Genomic DNA, 18,021 nt, shown 5'->3' on the forward strand with positions numbered 1-18,021 from the left:
AAATTGAGAGTCAATTTGGAGAGAATCGGAATGTGTACCAGAGGATAAATGAGATCTCAGGCAGGAAATCAGGCTGTTCAAGCTCTGGGTGCATCAAGGCAAAGAATGGTAATATGCTGGTAGGGAAAGATGATGTAATGAAAAGATGGATTGAATATGTTGGGGAGTTATTTCACGATGTAAGGGATGGTTTGCCAAGCTTTCCGATTCTATTGAGGGTCCAAAGATATTGCAGTCAGAGGTTCGATCAGCTATAAAAATGATGAGCAGAAATAAGGCTGCTGGGCCAGATGGAATAGTTGTTGAAATGATTGAAGCATTAGAGGATTATGGAATTGAGAAACTGGCAGGAGTCATCAACAGAATGTATGATGATGGGATATTTCCGGAAGACCTGAGCAAATCAATCTTTATTGCTCTTCCCAAGAAACCTGGCGCTGTGGATTGTGAACAACACCGTACAATTAGCCTTATGAGCCATGTTACAAAGATAATTCTAAGGATCCTGTTACTGCGTGCAAGAAGTAGAATAAAACCTGAGATTGGTAAAGAGCAGTTCGGCTTTGTAGAAGATGCTGGTACCAGGAATGCGATTTATGTCTTGAGAATGATAACAGAGAGAGCGGTAGAGATGCAGAAGGATGTTTTCATGTGTTTCATTGACTACTCAAAAGCCTTTGACAAGGTGAGACATGATCAGCTTTTTGAAAATCTTGGCAGGCTAGACCTGCATGGAAAGGATCTACGACTGTTGCAGAACCTTTATTGGATCCAAACAGCGTGCATAAGGGTGGATGGAGATTGTAGTGAATATACAAGCATTAAGAGAGGAGTCAGACAGGGATGTGTGATGTCACCAGATCTCTTTAATTATTACAGTGAGCTGATTCTAAGGGAGCTAGAAAAGGAAAATGGTCTCAGTATAGGTGGACATAACATCACGAACATAAGATATGCAGATGACACTGTCCTATTAGCTGAGTCTGAGGAGGATCTGCAAAGGCTTCTTGATGTGGTGGTTCAGGAAAGTGAGAGGAAAGGTTTATCGTTAAATTGCAAGAAGACAGAATGTATGGTGGTATCAAAGACTGAAAGCCCAACATGCATATTGAAGGTGAAAGATCAAAGAATTAAGCAAGTTTCCTCCTTCAACTACCTTGGCAGTCTAATCACAGAAGATGCCAGATGTATTAAGGAGATTAAGAGAAGGATTGCACTGGCTAAGTCTGCGTTCTCAAAATTAGACAAGATTCTAAAAAACAGTGCCCTCAGTATAGAGACCAGAATTCGGGTACTCAACTGCTATGTCGTCCCTGTATTAATGTATGGAAGTGAAGCATGGTCAATAACAACAGACATTAAAAGAAGATTGGAGAGCTGCGAGATGTGGTTCCTTAGAAGAATGATGAAGATCCCGTGGACTGATAAAGTGTCTAATGACGATGTCCTAAGTAGAGCAAATGTGAACAGGAAGCTGTTACTTGAAATCAGAGTTAAGCAGCTCAAATTCCTTGGTCATATCCTCAGAAAGGATGGTTTCGAGAACCTAGTATTGACAGGAAGAATAGAAGGAACAAGGAGCAGAGGCAGGAAGAGAGTGATGTGGTTATCAAATCTGAAAGACTGGCTAAAAGAAAGGGGAGCTGAACATAAAGCGACAGAGCTTCTGGAGATGGCTTATAACAGAGAATTGTGGCACGACATGATCGCCAACGTCTTAGGATATGGCACCTAGAGAGAGAGAGAGAGAGTCTTAAACAACTGGATGAATAATGTACACCAAGATATATTCAGGAGTTGTTAATAAATAAATCTTTTGTTTTACAGAGTGTGTATGAGCCAGGAAAAAGACATTGGTTGAAGGTGAAGAAGGACTACTTGCACGAGGGCGCCATGGCTGATTCAGCTGACTTGATTGTACTAGGAGCATACTATGGCACGGGAAACAAAGGTAAGGCTATGATAATTCATTTTCCAATAAAAGTTTTCAAGAAGTTTTGTGATATCAGAAACTGGAAGCACTTATTAGGAAATAAATCTGTATATAGATAAATGTGACAATTTTAAGCCATTTTAGTGTATCACAACATAGTTGGTTTATTGACCGATTTGGCGCAGCGGTAGTTCCCTCGCCTTGCACCACCGTGGTCCTGGGTTCAAGCCCCGACCGTGCCCAAGGACTGTATGTGCACTTGGTTTATCCCGATTCCATACTCGCTCTCGCAGGTTTTCTCCGGGATCTCTGGTTTCCTCCTGCTTCAAAAAATCTGTGATTAGTTGTTTGGTTAACTTCCTTCACCCAATGGAATTTGGGGAGCTGCACAGATAATTGGTGGATGTTACAATCTAAGTGTGGATAGGTCTGCGCCAGCAGTAGCAACCTAGTTGATTTCGACCTGATTGTGATGATTTATCATGGCAGCGAAATTACAGCGCTTTGAATCTTCCATGATCTGGAAAAAGGTGCTATATAAATCTGAAATTTATTTTATTATTTATTTAATTTGATTAGCCTATACCTCTAGATCTGATGATTTTCAAAAGTACAGAACACTTTAATATGAATTGTTGACTGCTGGGTGCACTTGTTATCTGTTGACAGTGGCGGCTGCACAGGGGGGATTATTCCCCAAACTTTTCCCCCATTCAGAATAAAAAAATCTGGTTGTTGTCGGGGTGAACACCCTCAAAATCCCTCAAAATCTTGACTATTTGGGGCTAAAATATCACTTACCCCCTCATTGCCCTGTAGTACCACTGTATGTTGGTATAACTGCATATCGGTAGAACTGCAATGGCAGTTTTAGGAAACAGTTGCTGGATGAGAATTGTGAAAGAGGGCTTGAAAACTTGATTAGAAAAACAAGTGTTCCTTTCTTTATTAGTCACTCATGCCCCTGTGTTTAGAAAAAACTTGATGGCAGGCATAAGAGTAACAACTTTGATCATTTGTATTTACAGGTGGCATAATGTCCACATACCTGCTTGGTGTTCACAATCCAAGCTCAGATGGCTTCTTGACTGTTACCAAGTGTAGTGGTATAGATGACAAGACCCTAGAGAAGCTTAACACAGAACTAGAGGTGGTTAAAATCAACAAAGACATGAGCAAGGTCCCAAAGTGGTTGAGTGTCAGCAAAAATTTGGTTCCTGATTTTGTAGTCAAAGACCCAAAGGTATGTACAATGTAGTAAATCATTGAAAAGTACAGATTGCACAAGATGAATCTACTATGGCAAGTCAGCCAAAGTGTATCTTTTCTGAGTCGACTGACATTGTCTGGTGTTATTGGCACAGAATAGCCCAACAGTGCCCCCATTTGTTAAATCGGGGCTGATGATGTCCAAGAGTAAACTGGATGAAAGCTTCCTCTGTCATAAGGTATCAAATGTTGTGAGAAACAAGAATTGTAAATTATATATTTAAATTAAATTTTCATCATATGATGAAGAGTGATGAGAGTATAATAATTCTAAATAGGGGAGAGCAGCATGATCCATGTGGTTAAGGTCTTTGACTTGGTTCAACAGGTCCCTCGTTCGATTCCCAGTGGAGGCAAAATTCACATTAAGTTATCTGCCGTCTCTATAGAGGCCGCCAGCCTTTCGCCATCTTGTGGGTACAAATGATATGTGTGTTCATGCGTCCGACACTAGCTACGCGCAGGGCGCAGCTTGCCACGCAGCTGTTATTCGGGCTGTTATTCCCCATCGTGATTTTGCTGTTCACACATGGAGATCGAACGACCATCGCAGTGTGTACCCACAAGATGGCGGCATATGACATCACGCTGACGGCCTCTATTACTGCATTTGAATTGTGGGTCATATGTAGGTGATGACACCGTGACTGTTCGTATATACTGTGCCCCTGGGCATTATGAGAGAGCACTGTTTCAACATGAAAAGATTTACTCTGTTATGAATCAGATTAGATAAGAAAAAAAAATCATTAATAGTATTGAGGGGTTAAAAAAGTGGCTTTTCCACTTTTTTTTATCCTGCGATCATCACACCAAGCAGTCAGGCATTAGCGTTGTTTATGACCCGTTCTCAATCAGTTGGTGGTTGTTCATCCTAATTGTCCCGAAAAGGAGTTTACTATGACTGAATGTACTTATTAGTTCCACTTCGCTACTGTTTCAGTGGTGGAAATTACTGCCCAATTAAAGAGAGACTGCTTTATTTTTAGGTTCAATGTGATTTTCTGTTTTGTTTGTTTTTATTGAATATCATTCAGTCATTCATTCATTCATTCATCTTTATTTACATGTATTTATTTATTTATGTACTTATTTATTTGTACATTTATTTACAGAAAGCACCAGTATGGGAGATACAAGGAGCAGAGTTCACCCAATCAGAGACCCACACTGCAGGAGGGATATCCATACGCTTTCCAAGGGTCACCAAGTTCCGTGATGATAAGGACTGGAAGACAGCAACAAACCTACAGAGGTTAAAGGTCAGTGTCAGGTCAAATTGATCAGGGCCCCCAGACCAAACTGTTTTCCCTGTCTAAACTTGACCAGGTCAGGCCAGGGAGGTTATTTTGCTTATTTGTTGGACTGGTCTGGAGTTTGGGCATTAGCTGTCGGGTTTTTCTAGACTGCCCCACAGTCTCGGTTCCATCTCTGGGTAAATAATTATTATTTTAATTATTTATTATTATTATTTATTATTAATTAGAGCTAAAACCACCTTCTCCTTCACTCCATTAAAACCAACACACCACTAAGCCCTAACTAATGGCAACAAAGTTATAGTGCTCCTGGAGCACTGTGCGTCGACGAAAACTCAATTAATCTACAAACCAACTTGTTTATCTATATTATAATACGCTATTCTCTGTCTGCGGATCTGTCTGTGACTGCTAATGTGAGGCCGCCCGTGAGGTCATACGGGCTCAAACTTGGTGGGTGGGTGCAGCTTGATATGAGAAAGAACAAGTTTATATTTTTTAAGGTCAAAGGTCAAGGACGGGTCAAGTTCAATTGAAGTCTAATTTCAAATTGCCCCTATGGAGCTCAAACTTGGTGGGTGGGTGGACCTTGGACTAACAAACAAAAGTTTCCACGGTGACCTTTTTGTCAGACCCTACGGTTAAGAGGTCATAGGTCATGAAAGGTAACAAATTCAAATTGCCCCTATGGAGCTCAAACTTGGTGGGTGGGTGGACCTTGGACTAACAAACAAAAGTTACAACGGTGACCTTTTCATCATACCTCACGGTTAAGAGGTCATAGGTCAAAAAGGTAAAAATTTCAAATTGCCCCTATGGAGCTCAAACATCGTGGGTGGGTGGACCTTGGACTAACAAACAAAAGTTTCCACGGTGACCTTTTCATCATACCTAAGGTTAAGAGGTCAAGAAAGGTAACAATTTCAAATTGCTCCTATGGAGCTCAAACTTGGTGGGTGGGTGGACCTTGGACTAACAAGCAAAAGTTTCCACGGTGACCTTTTTGTCATACCTACGGTTAAGAGGTCATAGGTCAAGAAAGGTAACAATTTCAAATTGCTCCCATTGAGCTCAAACTTGGTGGGTGGGTGGACCTTGGACTAACAAATAACAGTTTCCACGGTGATGTTTTTGTCAGACCTACGGTTAAGAGGTCATAGGTCAAGAAATGTCAAAATTTTCAATTGTCCCTATGGATCTCAAACTTGGTAGGTGGGTGGACCTTGGACTAACAAACAAAAGTTTCCACAGTGACCTTTTTCAGTCAGACCCTACGGTTAAGAGGTCATAGGTCAAGAAAGGTCAAAATTTCAAATATTGCCCCTCGAACTTGGTGGGTATGTGGAAATTGGACTAACAAACGAAAGTTCCATTGTGACCTTTTTGTCAGACCTACGGTTGAGAGGTCATAGGTCAAAAAACAAAGATTTCATTGGAGCTCAAACTTGGTCGTTGGGTGTAACGTTGGCCAAGGAAGCCCAGGTTTGAGATCTGCAAAAGCCAATAACTATGACAGCCGAGAACCGCGAAATACGGGTAACCGCCTAGTCTTTTATAATAGCTCTCCTAATCTGAGACTGTTCCGCTTTGATAGTAAACTGACTTCCAAATAATTATCAAGCTATGTAACATGACTGTGGTGTCAATTATGATAGCCCCGCCCCATTGTTAATTCAAATATGGTAGGCACATAACATGCATGACCCAGTTCTATTGTCATTTTGCGCGCGCGTTGGTTATGATCAACAGACTATCAATGAAAACTCATTTCAAATATCGCCTTGCTTGCTGAGCTCTACATTGATTGGTCAGGCTGAGTAGCCGCTTACACAAGTCTTACACAAACGGCAAGACAGTGAGACCAAGGACGTGATATATAGCCTATAGAAAACTCGTCTGACCCAGGATGTAAAAGTGAATTCCCACGAAATGCTGGGAACTGGAAGTCAATTTGCCTACAGATTGGAAGGGTCCATGTATCGGGTTTATTTAATGTTATATAATCTACATTACCAGTCGTTCTCCATGGACCCGAGGGAGGGTCTAGGTTTTTCAGGCTGGGGAGTTAAAAAAAAGTCTGCCTCGGTTGTCTTTAGCTGATTATTTTGTGTATATAGCTGTCTTAGAATTCTAAACAGGCAAATACTTGACCCTAACATGACCAAAAGCCACAAAAAGCTACAAGAGCAAGAAACTGCGCGCGCATGTGATGCGATTGCATCATCATGCGAAAGCACATGTGATGCAATCAAGGGAAATGAGTCGGATGTCACTAATATTGATTTTGAGATATTAGCAAAGAAAGGGTTAAAATTCTTTTGTTTTATATTGTTTTCAGCAATTGATAAATTGATGTAACTTAGCAGAGAAAAGTCATATCAACATGAGGGTTTCAGTTTCAGAAAGCTCTAAATGTCCTCTTTCGAAACATATATGTAAAACTCATTTTCGACCAGGGTCGACATGTGACTCATTCCCTTGATCACGTCACATATGGTGACGGAAAGCCTGGCCAAGGCAATCCCCTGTGGCAAGGTATGGCTGTGAGCGTGTCTAGCACCCGAGGGGTCTGGGGTTCAAAACCGTACCCGAAATGTTTTTTATCTTCTTCCTTCCTTCTTTCCTTCCCCTCTCCCAAAAAGCCTCAGCAGAGTTTAGGGCTATATTGTAATCTACCATATTTGAAATGACGAGAGTACCTGTAGATGTTTTGCCATGCACCACGGTTCATAATTTTGTTGTTTGGTGGTAGTTGTTAACATAATGCTACATGGTGCCAATTTTATCTGCAATCTATATGCAGACATATTATCAACATTTACCTCAGCAGGGGGGGGTGGGGAGTTATTTTGCACATCAAAAGGGAGCATGTAATCATTGTTATAATGTACATGTATGTATTCATTTTGACATTAGAACATTTAAAATTCAACAATATTATATTGGCACATGTATGACACATGAAATAGTGGTTTTATTCATATAAATTAGCAGTGCACTTTTGAGACAACTATATATGTAACATGAATAAATAGTGACATACATTATAAATCATTGTGCTAAAATATTTGCTATCAGTATCAATACCAGGGCTGTAACACTCACATACATTGTATACATGTACGGGGTGCACAAATGTGTGTGTCGCTTTCGCACTGGAAGATTTGTCGATGGAAGTTGTGAATTCTTGACCCCAATTTTTTGGCCCATTGCGCTCAAGAATCATGAAAAATGGGAGGTGCAGAGAAAAATATTCCAAACTTTTTCAATGCACATTTATATACCAATATCCTTCAATGTGGCAATGTAAAGAGGCAAAAAGGGAACGGCCACATCCCAGATTTGGGCAACATGTACTTTGTTTCTTCATCCTGTACAAGCAGTGCACACACAATTGTCAATTGTTGACACCAATTATTTTTTTTCACCATCAAGGCCAGTCGTGTGCCGACACCCTAAGATGTAACAATGGTCCATGAAGGGCGGGAGGACATGGCCCCGACCCACCAACTGTCATAAGTGGGACTTATTCCATTAATTTTTTATTATAGGCATTATATTATTATATATTATTAGGCATTATATTACTTAGTTACATATCTGCAGTGGGTACAAATTGTTGAGGTTCTCACTAATTTTGTATTTGAAAAATGTAAATTGTTGAGGTTCTCACTAATTTTTTATTTGAAAAATGTAAACTTAAATCACTACATTCAATCTTGATCCAAGTCTAGCACTGCCTGCTGATCTATTCATAAGATATTCACAAGATCAGTGACTGATGACTTCATTTGCACAAGAGATTATCCTACAGTATAAGTACTCTATGTCAATACTCTATTTATACATAATTTGATAACTTGAGGTAGCATATGTTACAAATCTGCATTATTATGAAAAATAAAAGTATTTTCACTGTGAATAAGCAAAATGAGTCAGATAAGTGTCCCAAGCTTATATGTTATAAAATGTAACCTGATAACACAAATTCATGTTAACACAAAAGACAAGTTGGTGTTAATGATCCAGAGTACACTATTTTCCCTCCATGAGTGACACACAAAAGTGGCAGAGTGGGTACTCTTTGGTTCTAAACACCTCAAATAAAGAAAGTCCGCAGTCATGTAACCCGTCCTACACCAAAACCTGATCTTGTTATGACAATTTGATTGAAAAGGTCGTGTGCAGAATCTTGTTAGCTGCAATTTGATACTAAATTTGCTACCGAAAACTCTAAATTCAGAGAGATTGATACCAGTATATGAAATTTGGTGCATTTTCAAAAGTTGCAAATTAAAAACGGACCACGCGGACCTGTAGAGGTGAATGGCAGAGCGCGACCATTGACATAGCCCGAAACAACCGCTAGGTCATATCGATCGCATCGTGCCCTAGTATTCATCAGTAAAGCACTGTAGCAATCCATGCGTTTTAAATTAACAATTGAATAAAGCGCGCACTTGGGATAGTCGACAGGGGCCCATCATATTGCCAAGCTAAGCAATTTCGACCGCGTGCTTCGTTTTGATTTGCAACTTTTGAAAATGCAACAAATGCCATAAACTGGTATCAATCTTGGTCACTTTTGAGTGTTTGGTAGCAAATTTGGTATCAAATTGGAGATAACAAGATTCTGCACACGACCGTATCAATCAAATTGTCATAACAAGATCAGGTTTTGGTGTAGGACGGGTTATATGACTGCGGACTTTCTTTATTTGAGCAGTTTACCTCATTTGCAGATCTACTACTGGCCAACATAACTACATGTATAAGTATGGAGGACTGCAAAATTGTGTGGTAATGCATTCCAATGGGACATAAACTGTGTCACTTTAATGAAGTTGCATCAATCATACATGTATATAAATATAAGTATTTTCACTGTGAATAAGCAAAATGAGTCAGATAAGTGTCCCTAGCTTATATGTTATCGGGGGGGGGGGGAATTGGAAATTTTTCATTTGTTTATATTATTTATTTTTAAAGCAACAATGTTTTAACATTGTTGCTAAAACAATTAAAGGAGGATTTTGTGATCCTAGCATCCTAGCATCCTCTTTTTATGACATTTTTCAGTAGATATCCACGAAAAAAGCTTATTCCCAAAATTTAAGTAAATTCCGATTTTGCGTTTGCGAGTTATGCATGATTTTATGTGTATTACACTGCTCCATAGACAATGTGTTGTAATTTCGTTCTGGTACACCAGAACGAAATTAACATTTTACAATATTTTTGCTAAACGAATTAATCTGCAAGAAATTTTTGGGACATAAACATGTAGCCAGAGGTATCCAGTGGTACATGTATAAAAATCTCAACTTTTTTTAGAAAAGTGGGGGGGGGGGGATGAGGCTGTGGATCAGGAAATGCCCTTTTAACAGTGAGGTTTTTAATGCCGACTTAGATCTTTTTGCGTGTAAAATTCCATCCTCACAGATTCCACTTCTTCAAATTGGGTTTGATAGACAGTCATCATTAGCTGAGAAACAACACAAATCAATCCAGTTCAACCTTAATATCAATATTGCTGTCACAATTATGACACTTTTGACTTAACACTCTAATATTCATTGCCACTAACTCTTTATCCATGTTCACTTTCTGTTTCTCTTCTTCAATCTTTTCAATTTCACATCGTAGTTTGTCCTTTTCTAATTCCATTTTCTCCTGCTGTGTTCTTATTAAGGAATTTTCCAGTTCAAGTTTCTCTACCTCCAATCTCAGCCGTCGATTTTCCAATTCTAGTCTTTCTCTGTAGTGATTAAGAGGCCTGGGTGGGTTGCTTGGACTTGGGTTGTGGTTTCTGGTTGATTGGAATGGGTTAAGCCGAGATACTGATGAAAGAGGGCGCTTTCTCTTACGTGCATGTAGTAAGTCCGGTCGAGATGTTCTGGGTGATAGAGTCATCTTCAGTGGTCTTGATTGGACAGAATTAGCTATCGGTATATGAGCTGAGGATGAACCGGATATTTGTCCCTCACCTGTAAACAAGAAAACAATATAAATAAATAAATTGATGTACATTTCATTTTTTGGGTCAGACAGGGGAACTCTTATTTACTTAATTGTATTGATGTGTATCCTCCTATTAGCAATCCACTTTTCCAAGCTCTTGTTTGCAGAAATATCAGTATATTTCCTTCATATCCTCACGCAACTATAAGGATACGATTAAATATTTAAATTTCTGCAAATAGGGAAAATGGATTCTAAATGTAAGCATGCAATGTAGGAAACATTTGAACTTTGAAGGTGTGGTGCCAATCTAACTTCATCAGTTCCAGGTGCTTCTGAGATTGTTTATACCTCATCACTAAATTGTCATCATAAATGTACTGGTGTCTTCACTTACCATTTTCATGAGGTGATTCCATTATGCCATCTAGATCACCATTCTCAGTTATACATGTACTCTCAATCTTTACATCGCACACATTGTCTACAGAATCTTCACCATCTATTAAATCAGTGAATTCCATACTGTTATCATCAATTCCAACCGTAGTATCCTCCAAACTATCCCAAAACTCATCACCAAGTTCACAAGTCTCAACAACCTGTTCTTCCGTCCTGTTCACTCTCAAAATCAGGTCCGTGAAATGGGATTTGGAAAATGAACATCCACTCTCATCTTTTTCATCTTCCATTTGTTCTTCTTTCTTTGCCTGGTATAAAAATTTTTGCCATTTTTTGTGACACTCAGAAGCAGTTCTGTCAGTCCCTTTTTCACTGATAGTTTTAGCAATGGTCCTCCAAATGTCAGATTTTTGTGCTTTTGATGCGACGTCATTTGTATCATCCTGAAGGATCATTTTGTGTTTGTCATACAGTGTTACTAGACATCTGATCTCTTTGTTGTTAAAGTTAGATGTGCCTCTGTCATGATTATGGTGATTCCAACCTGTTATAATAATTAGAAAACTAAATTAATAATAATATGCCTTTATAGACCCTATCAAATAAACTAACCAATACAGCATAACAATTGAAATGTCAGCCATGTTGGTGGAACAGGCTTTGACTATTTCTGACTGACAATTGAATCACCAGTTATGTCTGATGTATTATTGTTCTCTTCATGTTGGTCCAAAGACGTAGTACGGTATTAAATTTCAATAGGGTCTATAACAGCAATGGCATGGGAGGTACAAAACAAAAATTTTAATATGGTCAAAATGAATGGGACATCTTATAATCAAAATATAGTTTCTGTTTTTTTTTTTGGGGGGGTTGGCAATAGGCCTATTGTTTCGATTATAGTGTCATGTATCTCAGTTGTTTATGTTTCTAAAATTTGACAAACGTTTTTCCTCATTTTTCACAAATTTGTCAGGGTAGCAGGAGCTATATTGAGATTAAATAAAAAGGATATATTTGGGTAGTGTATCTTTATTGGATGATGCTAATATTATGAATAAAACTGCAGTTAACTTTATTGTAACTACAGTATTGTGTTAAAAATAAAAATACAGTGGAAACTCGTTATCTGAGATCGCCGGGGGTTGGCATGTTTAGCTCAGTGATTAAGCGGAGTTCGCTTTTAAAAGTCAGGTACAAAATATGTGTCGGAAGACTGCATGTGTTTAAGCCTAAAGTCGGCTCAGTGGGCTGTACAAGCAAAACTTCACTGGTCGAGTCTGCATAGCCATCTTCATTATTTTATACTAGATTTGCAGCCTCCGAGCAATGTCACAGTTCGAAATTCCCTTAATCGGTATGATAGGCTAATAACTTGTTTTTGATTTTCGGTAAGAGGCATTTTTCTCACAGCTTTCTGATGAAATTCAGATGATTTTCTCAAGCTGATTATCGTAAACAAATAAAACTGTGATATCAGGATTTCCCCTACTTCCAGCAGCTAGTAAACATGCCTTGAACATGTTGAAGGGTTTCCCACTTTCGATCGAAGGGCGGACTTCCGCGTTTCCGATTGGCTAGTCTGATATGTCGTCAGCAATAATTGGCCTTATATGGCAAATTTCGTCATGACTTGATTTTATAACATCTAAAAATAGGAAAGGGAATCCTCATTTGCCGCTAAAGTGATGTCTCGAGCGAGTATTTTGTCAACTTCTCACATGACTTGCATCATAAATTTACCTTGGGAAATTAGCTCGTTTTATCCATCATAAAAACAATAGAAAACAAAAGCTTTGACTGACAGCAAGTGCTCAGATTATGGGATTTCGTGTTATTTACCTCGTATTAAACAGTTTATTTTGTACAGTAAATAATAGGGGAAAATCGGGACCACGAGTTTCTGTTCGTAGTAAGCGGTTTCTCGCATTAAGCGATCTCGTATTAACGAGTTTCCACTGTAACATGAAAATAAATAATACAGCATACCTGATGCTGAAGGTATCTGACTGGTATCACCATCCTCTATAGCACCAGGTTCTCTTTTAAGTGATATTGCAGTAAAGAAGCTTGCACCATGGATGTCCTGATTATCCTCACATGGGTCGTTGAATATTGGGGTACCAGTCTTTATTAGGATCACCCTGTTACTGTAGGGTGATACTACTGGCATTTCTTCATTATTTTTACGGGCAGCATCTATTGCTCTATAGTCTCTATTTGCCGCACGCTGTGAAAATAAGAAAACGTACAAGTATTAAATCAAACTTTACAGGAAGATATTTAGTTAATAAAGAGCACAGCAAGTCTGTGATTATACTTGTGCCAAGTACTAAGCAAGATTCTTTTTAGGCATAGTATGTTTTTTATGTCATCTGATCTCCCTCACAATAATATGCTGGACATTTGAACTTGAAGTACATCAATTTCAGAAAAGGAATCTTGCTTCCTAGTTTAGGATAGAATTCAGAAAAAGCTAGTGAAATTTCAGCTAAGGGCTCATATTGAAATTCCCTTACACAGGAAGGTGTGCGCCATCCTGCAGCTTTCCTGTGCTAGCCTTCTTTGGTTAAAATCCTGGGCAGGGTGTATCACTGATGCATATAATCCATCCGCTTTTATGACCGAGCTTTCCTGAGGCGGCGCTTAGCGAGGGAATCCTGCCTTCTTTCTGTGTGAAAACGTGATATGTTGTTACTGACATTGTCAGCTCAGGCATCTGATAATATTGTGGTAGTCCAGTTAGCATGGTTGATAGGGCATCAGACTTCAATGTTCTTGTGAAAATAATTGCGCTAGCTTGAAATTTCCCTGGATAAGGAACTACCTGCCTACATGTAATTGTCTTGGTTTACCCATACGTTACTCTGGGAGCTGATCCTGGTTGTGATGGTTGTATGTAGGTAGAATAGGAGACTGCTCCTATATTGAGCTGTGTCATGAATGTTTATAAGGTGCGTCTCAGGCCACAGTAGTCTGCGAAAATCTGTCTTGAAGTGTGCTGAGGCCTGTGGGTTGTGCACTATAAGTCCCCAAATGTATTTATTATTTAATTAGCTTTGTATATATTTTCAACAGAAACCCCCATGATTATTCTTCACTAATCATTTTCTTTTTAGTGATACAAATTAAAATATTGGTTTTTTAGTCTTAAAATCTCACTTCAACCTGTCAATCAAATATTTCAATCACATACTAGATTTGAAAGCATAAAAAGATCTGTACAAATTATGTGTAAATTAATTAAATATAAATTTTAACTATCTTGGTGAGAAATTCCTCGATAGCAATATCATGATGGCCCATATACTCCCATGTGCGAGTGTTACCCATGCCCGTCCAAGCAAGCATCAGAATTGCACCCTGATGAATGGCATATTCTGCTGCAGCAAATCTCTAAACAGCGATGCTGCTATACTACGATCCAGCTCGTAATAGGTGGGACTCATAATATTGTGGATTGATACATACAGCAGGGCGCAGCACCTACGCGAACTGCGCTTTGGGTATTGCGTGAATGATGCAAGCTTTTGTGAATTTACACAGTACTTTATTGACTCACACAGTGACAAAAACCAAATAATTCTTGCCTATTACAAGCTGATCAGAGTATCAAAATCTGACACTTTTATAATGAAAGACAAAGATAAAAAGACTAGTTTGTGTCTGACGTCACTATCAATCAAATTTTCTACGATCCTTGATTGGTTAATAGCGCGCATACAAGGAAGGTGGATTTATCTGGTGCCGATCGGAGAAAAGGAATAGCAGTAAATGGCGAAAAATTACAGAAGTATACTTTTACAAGGCAAAAAGCAACTTTTCTAGGCATTATTGTCATGGTGCCTTCGCGAAAGAAAGTTTCTTACTATTGAGACTTTTGAGATGGTTTGTATGTTTGAAGGTACAAAATTAAAAATAATGCACCCGGTTTTACCGCCGCGTTCAGCAACTCATATCATGATTCATCACGACACTTGTAAACAAAGTCAAACCGCGCTCGAGTTTGATTGACAGATGACGTCAGACGCAAACTAGTCTTTTTTTATCTCCGTCTTTCGTTATAACATGTTTGCTTGGACATGAATTACATGAAGGAATAACCATGAATTGGCAGACATACGTACCCCCATGATGTGCAACTTACCAGTAAATCTTTCCATTTCTGTCGTACATCAATAGCATCCCTCTGACATAGTCTATCACCATTGAGAGTCACATCAGCAGCAATCTGTTGCCATATCACCTGCTTTGTCCTCACACCATGGGCCTTGTGGTTATTACTCAGTAGAACCTCACGACTTTGGTTGACTAGCTCAAGGAGACAGTCTATTTCCTCATTGGTGAAGTTTGGTTTACGAGCTCTACCGCGGGCATTTAGGGCTGGTGACTCCATGTGATTAGAATTGGGTAGATCCATGGTCACAGTGATTTTGTTTTATGTGATTTAAATTTGGTCACTCCATGGTACTTGTCATTTGTTCCAAAATCTAAATGTAAATAAAAATCAACAATAAAATTATGTACACATGCATTAAAGACAATACCATGGACTGATGTACTATATTCATGGAGTATGATTCATTTTCTGGGAACTACAATGTAGGACATTTTCTGATTATGTTTTTTAACAGATTTTATTTAGTAAGGCAAAATACAACACATCAACATTGGGATCAACATGCAAATCAATTTGGACATGGCTGGTTTTCATGATACATCAATTTAATTTTCTTTTGTCATCATTTTTTGTTTTTACCAAAGAAATATATAGTTAATGAGGTATCATGACTGAAGAATCTAATAATGAATAATTTTTGCAAAAAATCTGAAATCAATGCGTAAATGCTCATGGTACTTTTATTTTGAGATTTTTTTACCATCAGAATCTAGGGCTTTAGGCCCCTAGTTATTAGCACCGTCCTTGAATCCGGCCTGAAATTTTTTTTTGTGTGTTGGGGGGGGGGGGGACAATTAACTGGCCAAAATTGTTAAAAGTTGTGTAAAAAAGGGACATTTTGATATAAAATTAGATTGATTGAGCGTATATTTATTGGTCCAACTACATGTATGAGTTTTAAAGTACGTATTGGACGAGACATAATCGAGTCCAATATTTTAAAACTCATATAGCTCGACCAATAAATATTGTTCGTAAAGCATCCAATTTTATCATTATATTTTGGATCCAATAATTATTTTCACACACTTGGATTCATCAAAACATAATAATGCCAAAAGGTGGGGGGACACGTCCTCCCTGTGAATCCAACCATGCCATGCCAGCCTACTTGTGATTGGTTAGTATTGTCATGGCTCGAAAAAGTGGGGAATTTGGGAAGCTTGATCTTCCCAGGTAATGTTGATGTTTGGAGGGAAATTCTGGTATTTGGAGGGAAATATCTTTTTTGTATAAAAACACATGGCTATAAATTGTGGGAAATTTAGCTTGCTTCCCAGGAAATTAACATTTTTTCAAGCCCTGAGTATTGTATCCAATGTTGTGCGTTCGCGTTGTAGTTTGAAATGTGTGAAATACGATTGTGGTTGGATCAAATACAGCTGTTGAATTTAAAGCTGCATATTCATTCAATTGAAATCCCTAGTTAAAATACATACATGGACTTACTACCGGTAGCTATTTCTCAAAATATTGGACTATAAATCCAGCAATTCCTTTTTTATTTTTTCATTACAATTCAGACAGACTGACACAAAAATACCAATACCAGAAGGTATAATTTCCATCTCAGTCTCAGATGACAGAGCTGTCAACCCCGGAAGTGAGACATAGATAGTCAAATTTAATTTTTGGGCTCAAATTCTGGATGAGTTAATGTTCCAACATTTATACATGTAGGGCGCATCGGAAAAAAGTACCAAATTTCGTCAGTGACAGTGTACATGTATGACATAGTTGCATACATTGTAGTCCTATTGATTTGTACATTGTACTATAACAGCATGAACATCATTACATCATTGAGCTAAATACAAACAAGGTTACAATACAATGACTGTACATACATGTGTACATGCAAATATTTAAAATCCAATACATCGTAACAATGCAGTTTTACATGTATTTACCAACAAAATAAAATTGTTATCAACCCAGCCCAGTACATAGAATTTTGATAAGCTTAAAATTGACAACCAACCAACCTGCAATATACAGAATATACAACTTCAGTACAGACAGCAGTGCTAGAAGTAGTATGACTAGACTAATCAGCTTACCAGAGCATAATAGTTTGGATAAATTAGGTGCCCATGACACTGTACAATATACACAGTACACTATAATAATGAAAAGGTTATTATTTCACACCCTGTACCGGTATATGAAGAGCATCCACCAGCTGTGTGGTATGCAGTAGATCCAGATGCCCTTTGTTATTATTGCAAGGTCAAAGGTTGTACAGTGTGGTGCCAGTGTTGCCAGTTCTAATTGGGATAATTCCTTGCTGCTTTGCACTATCGCTACCATGGATCTCTATGGCGGGCTCTATGGCTCAATGACTTTTAAAAATCTTTTACATGCATGTAAAAGCCAAGTAAAAAAAAAAGTTGATTGTCTGGATTTTTTCAAAAAGAGGAGAAGGTTGCAAGGCCTTTTTATGAATTATATTTACTGTGGATTGATTGTTCCAAGGGGCTGCATGATTAAAATTGAAGTACAGAAGCAAATCTATTGCCAATAATAGCTAATAATGGTAACTTTTGAATCATTTTTACTCGATCCCCCCAAAAAATAAAAAAATAAATAAAATGACATGAAACTTTCAGAATCCCCCAAAAGGAAGCATGATGATCAATTGGTATTTTTATTATATTAGTTGGCCGATATATTTGTATTATTTTTAATCAATTAGGCCTAATTTATTTGTTAAATACATAGATTTATTTCATTATTTTTAAAAGAAATATAGATCAGTTGATTTTGGACCCCAAAATTTAAAATTTTTCAGTTTTGATGGAATGGAAGTTAAGTTAAACTTGACCCTGCTCCCGGGGGGAGCACTCACTAAAAATGGATGACGGAGATGTGCGGCCACATAATTGACCCCCATTTTTCAACTCCCTCTCACCCAATGACCCCATTTTTTCAAAAATTTTGGACAAATTTCAGATAATCGCTCACCGTGAATGACCCAGTTTTGTCATTATTTTTCTTCAAATTTTTCAAAAAATTTC

At 38.2% G+C, this 18,021-nt stretch overlaps 2 protein-coding genes across 3 annotated transcripts in view; one reads left to right on the plus strand and one right to left on the minus strand.

Annotated features, from left to right (window-relative positions):
• LOC140157670 (DNA ligase 3-like) overlaps positions 1-18,021 on the plus strand; it is a 59,577-nt gene that overhangs the window by 16,535 nt on the left and 25,021 nt on the right. Inside the window, exons 12-14 of the mRNA XM_072180910.1 lie at positions 1,828-1,951; positions 2,962-3,176; positions 4,318-4,464. Coding sequence (XP_072037011.1) covers positions 1,828-1,951; positions 2,962-3,176; positions 4,318-4,464 — 486 coding nt within the window. The remainder of the gene's footprint in view (positions 1-1,827; positions 1,952-2,961; positions 3,177-4,317; positions 4,465-18,021) is intronic.
• Positions 7,414-17,218, minus strand: LOC140156797 (uncharacterized). 2 transcript variants are annotated; one of them, XM_072179778.1, is made up of 5 exons: positions 17,065-17,218; positions 14,972-15,314; positions 12,814-13,054; positions 10,820-11,368; positions 7,414-10,448 (listed from the first exon to the last, which is right to left on the minus strand). In XM_072179778.1, exons 2-5 carry the CDS (start codon positions 15,242-15,244, stop codon positions 9,964-9,966), a joined length of 1,548 nt encoding a protein of 515 aa, XP_072035879.1. In that variant the 5' UTR covers positions 15,245-15,314; positions 17,065-17,218; the 3' UTR covers positions 7,414-9,963. The 2 variants fall into 2 exon arrangements, with proteins under 2 accessions (XP_072035879.1, XP_072035880.1); XM_072179779.1 differs by having other exon boundaries at positions 16,990-17,218.

This window comes from Amphiura filiformis, chromosome 7, assembly GCF_039555335.1.
Source record: "Amphiura filiformis chromosome 7, Afil_fr2py, whole genome shotgun sequence".
NCBI classification, from domain to species: Eukaryota; Metazoa; Echinodermata; class Ophiuroidea; order Amphilepidida; family Amphiuridae; genus Amphiura; species Amphiura filiformis.

Coding starts and splice junctions, on each gene's coding strand:
- LOC140156797 (XM_072179778.1), bottom strand. CDS start 15,244: ATGGATCTACCCAATTCTAATCACATGGAGTCACCAGCCCTAAATGCC. Junction 11,369..12,813: donor TCAGATACCTTCAGCATCAG/GTATGCTGTATT, acceptor TTATTATAACAG/GTTGGAATCACCATAATCAT. Junction 10,449..10,819: donor GGAATCACCTCATGAAAATG/GTAAGTGAAGAC, acceptor TCTTGTTTACAG/GTGAGGGACAAATATCCGGT.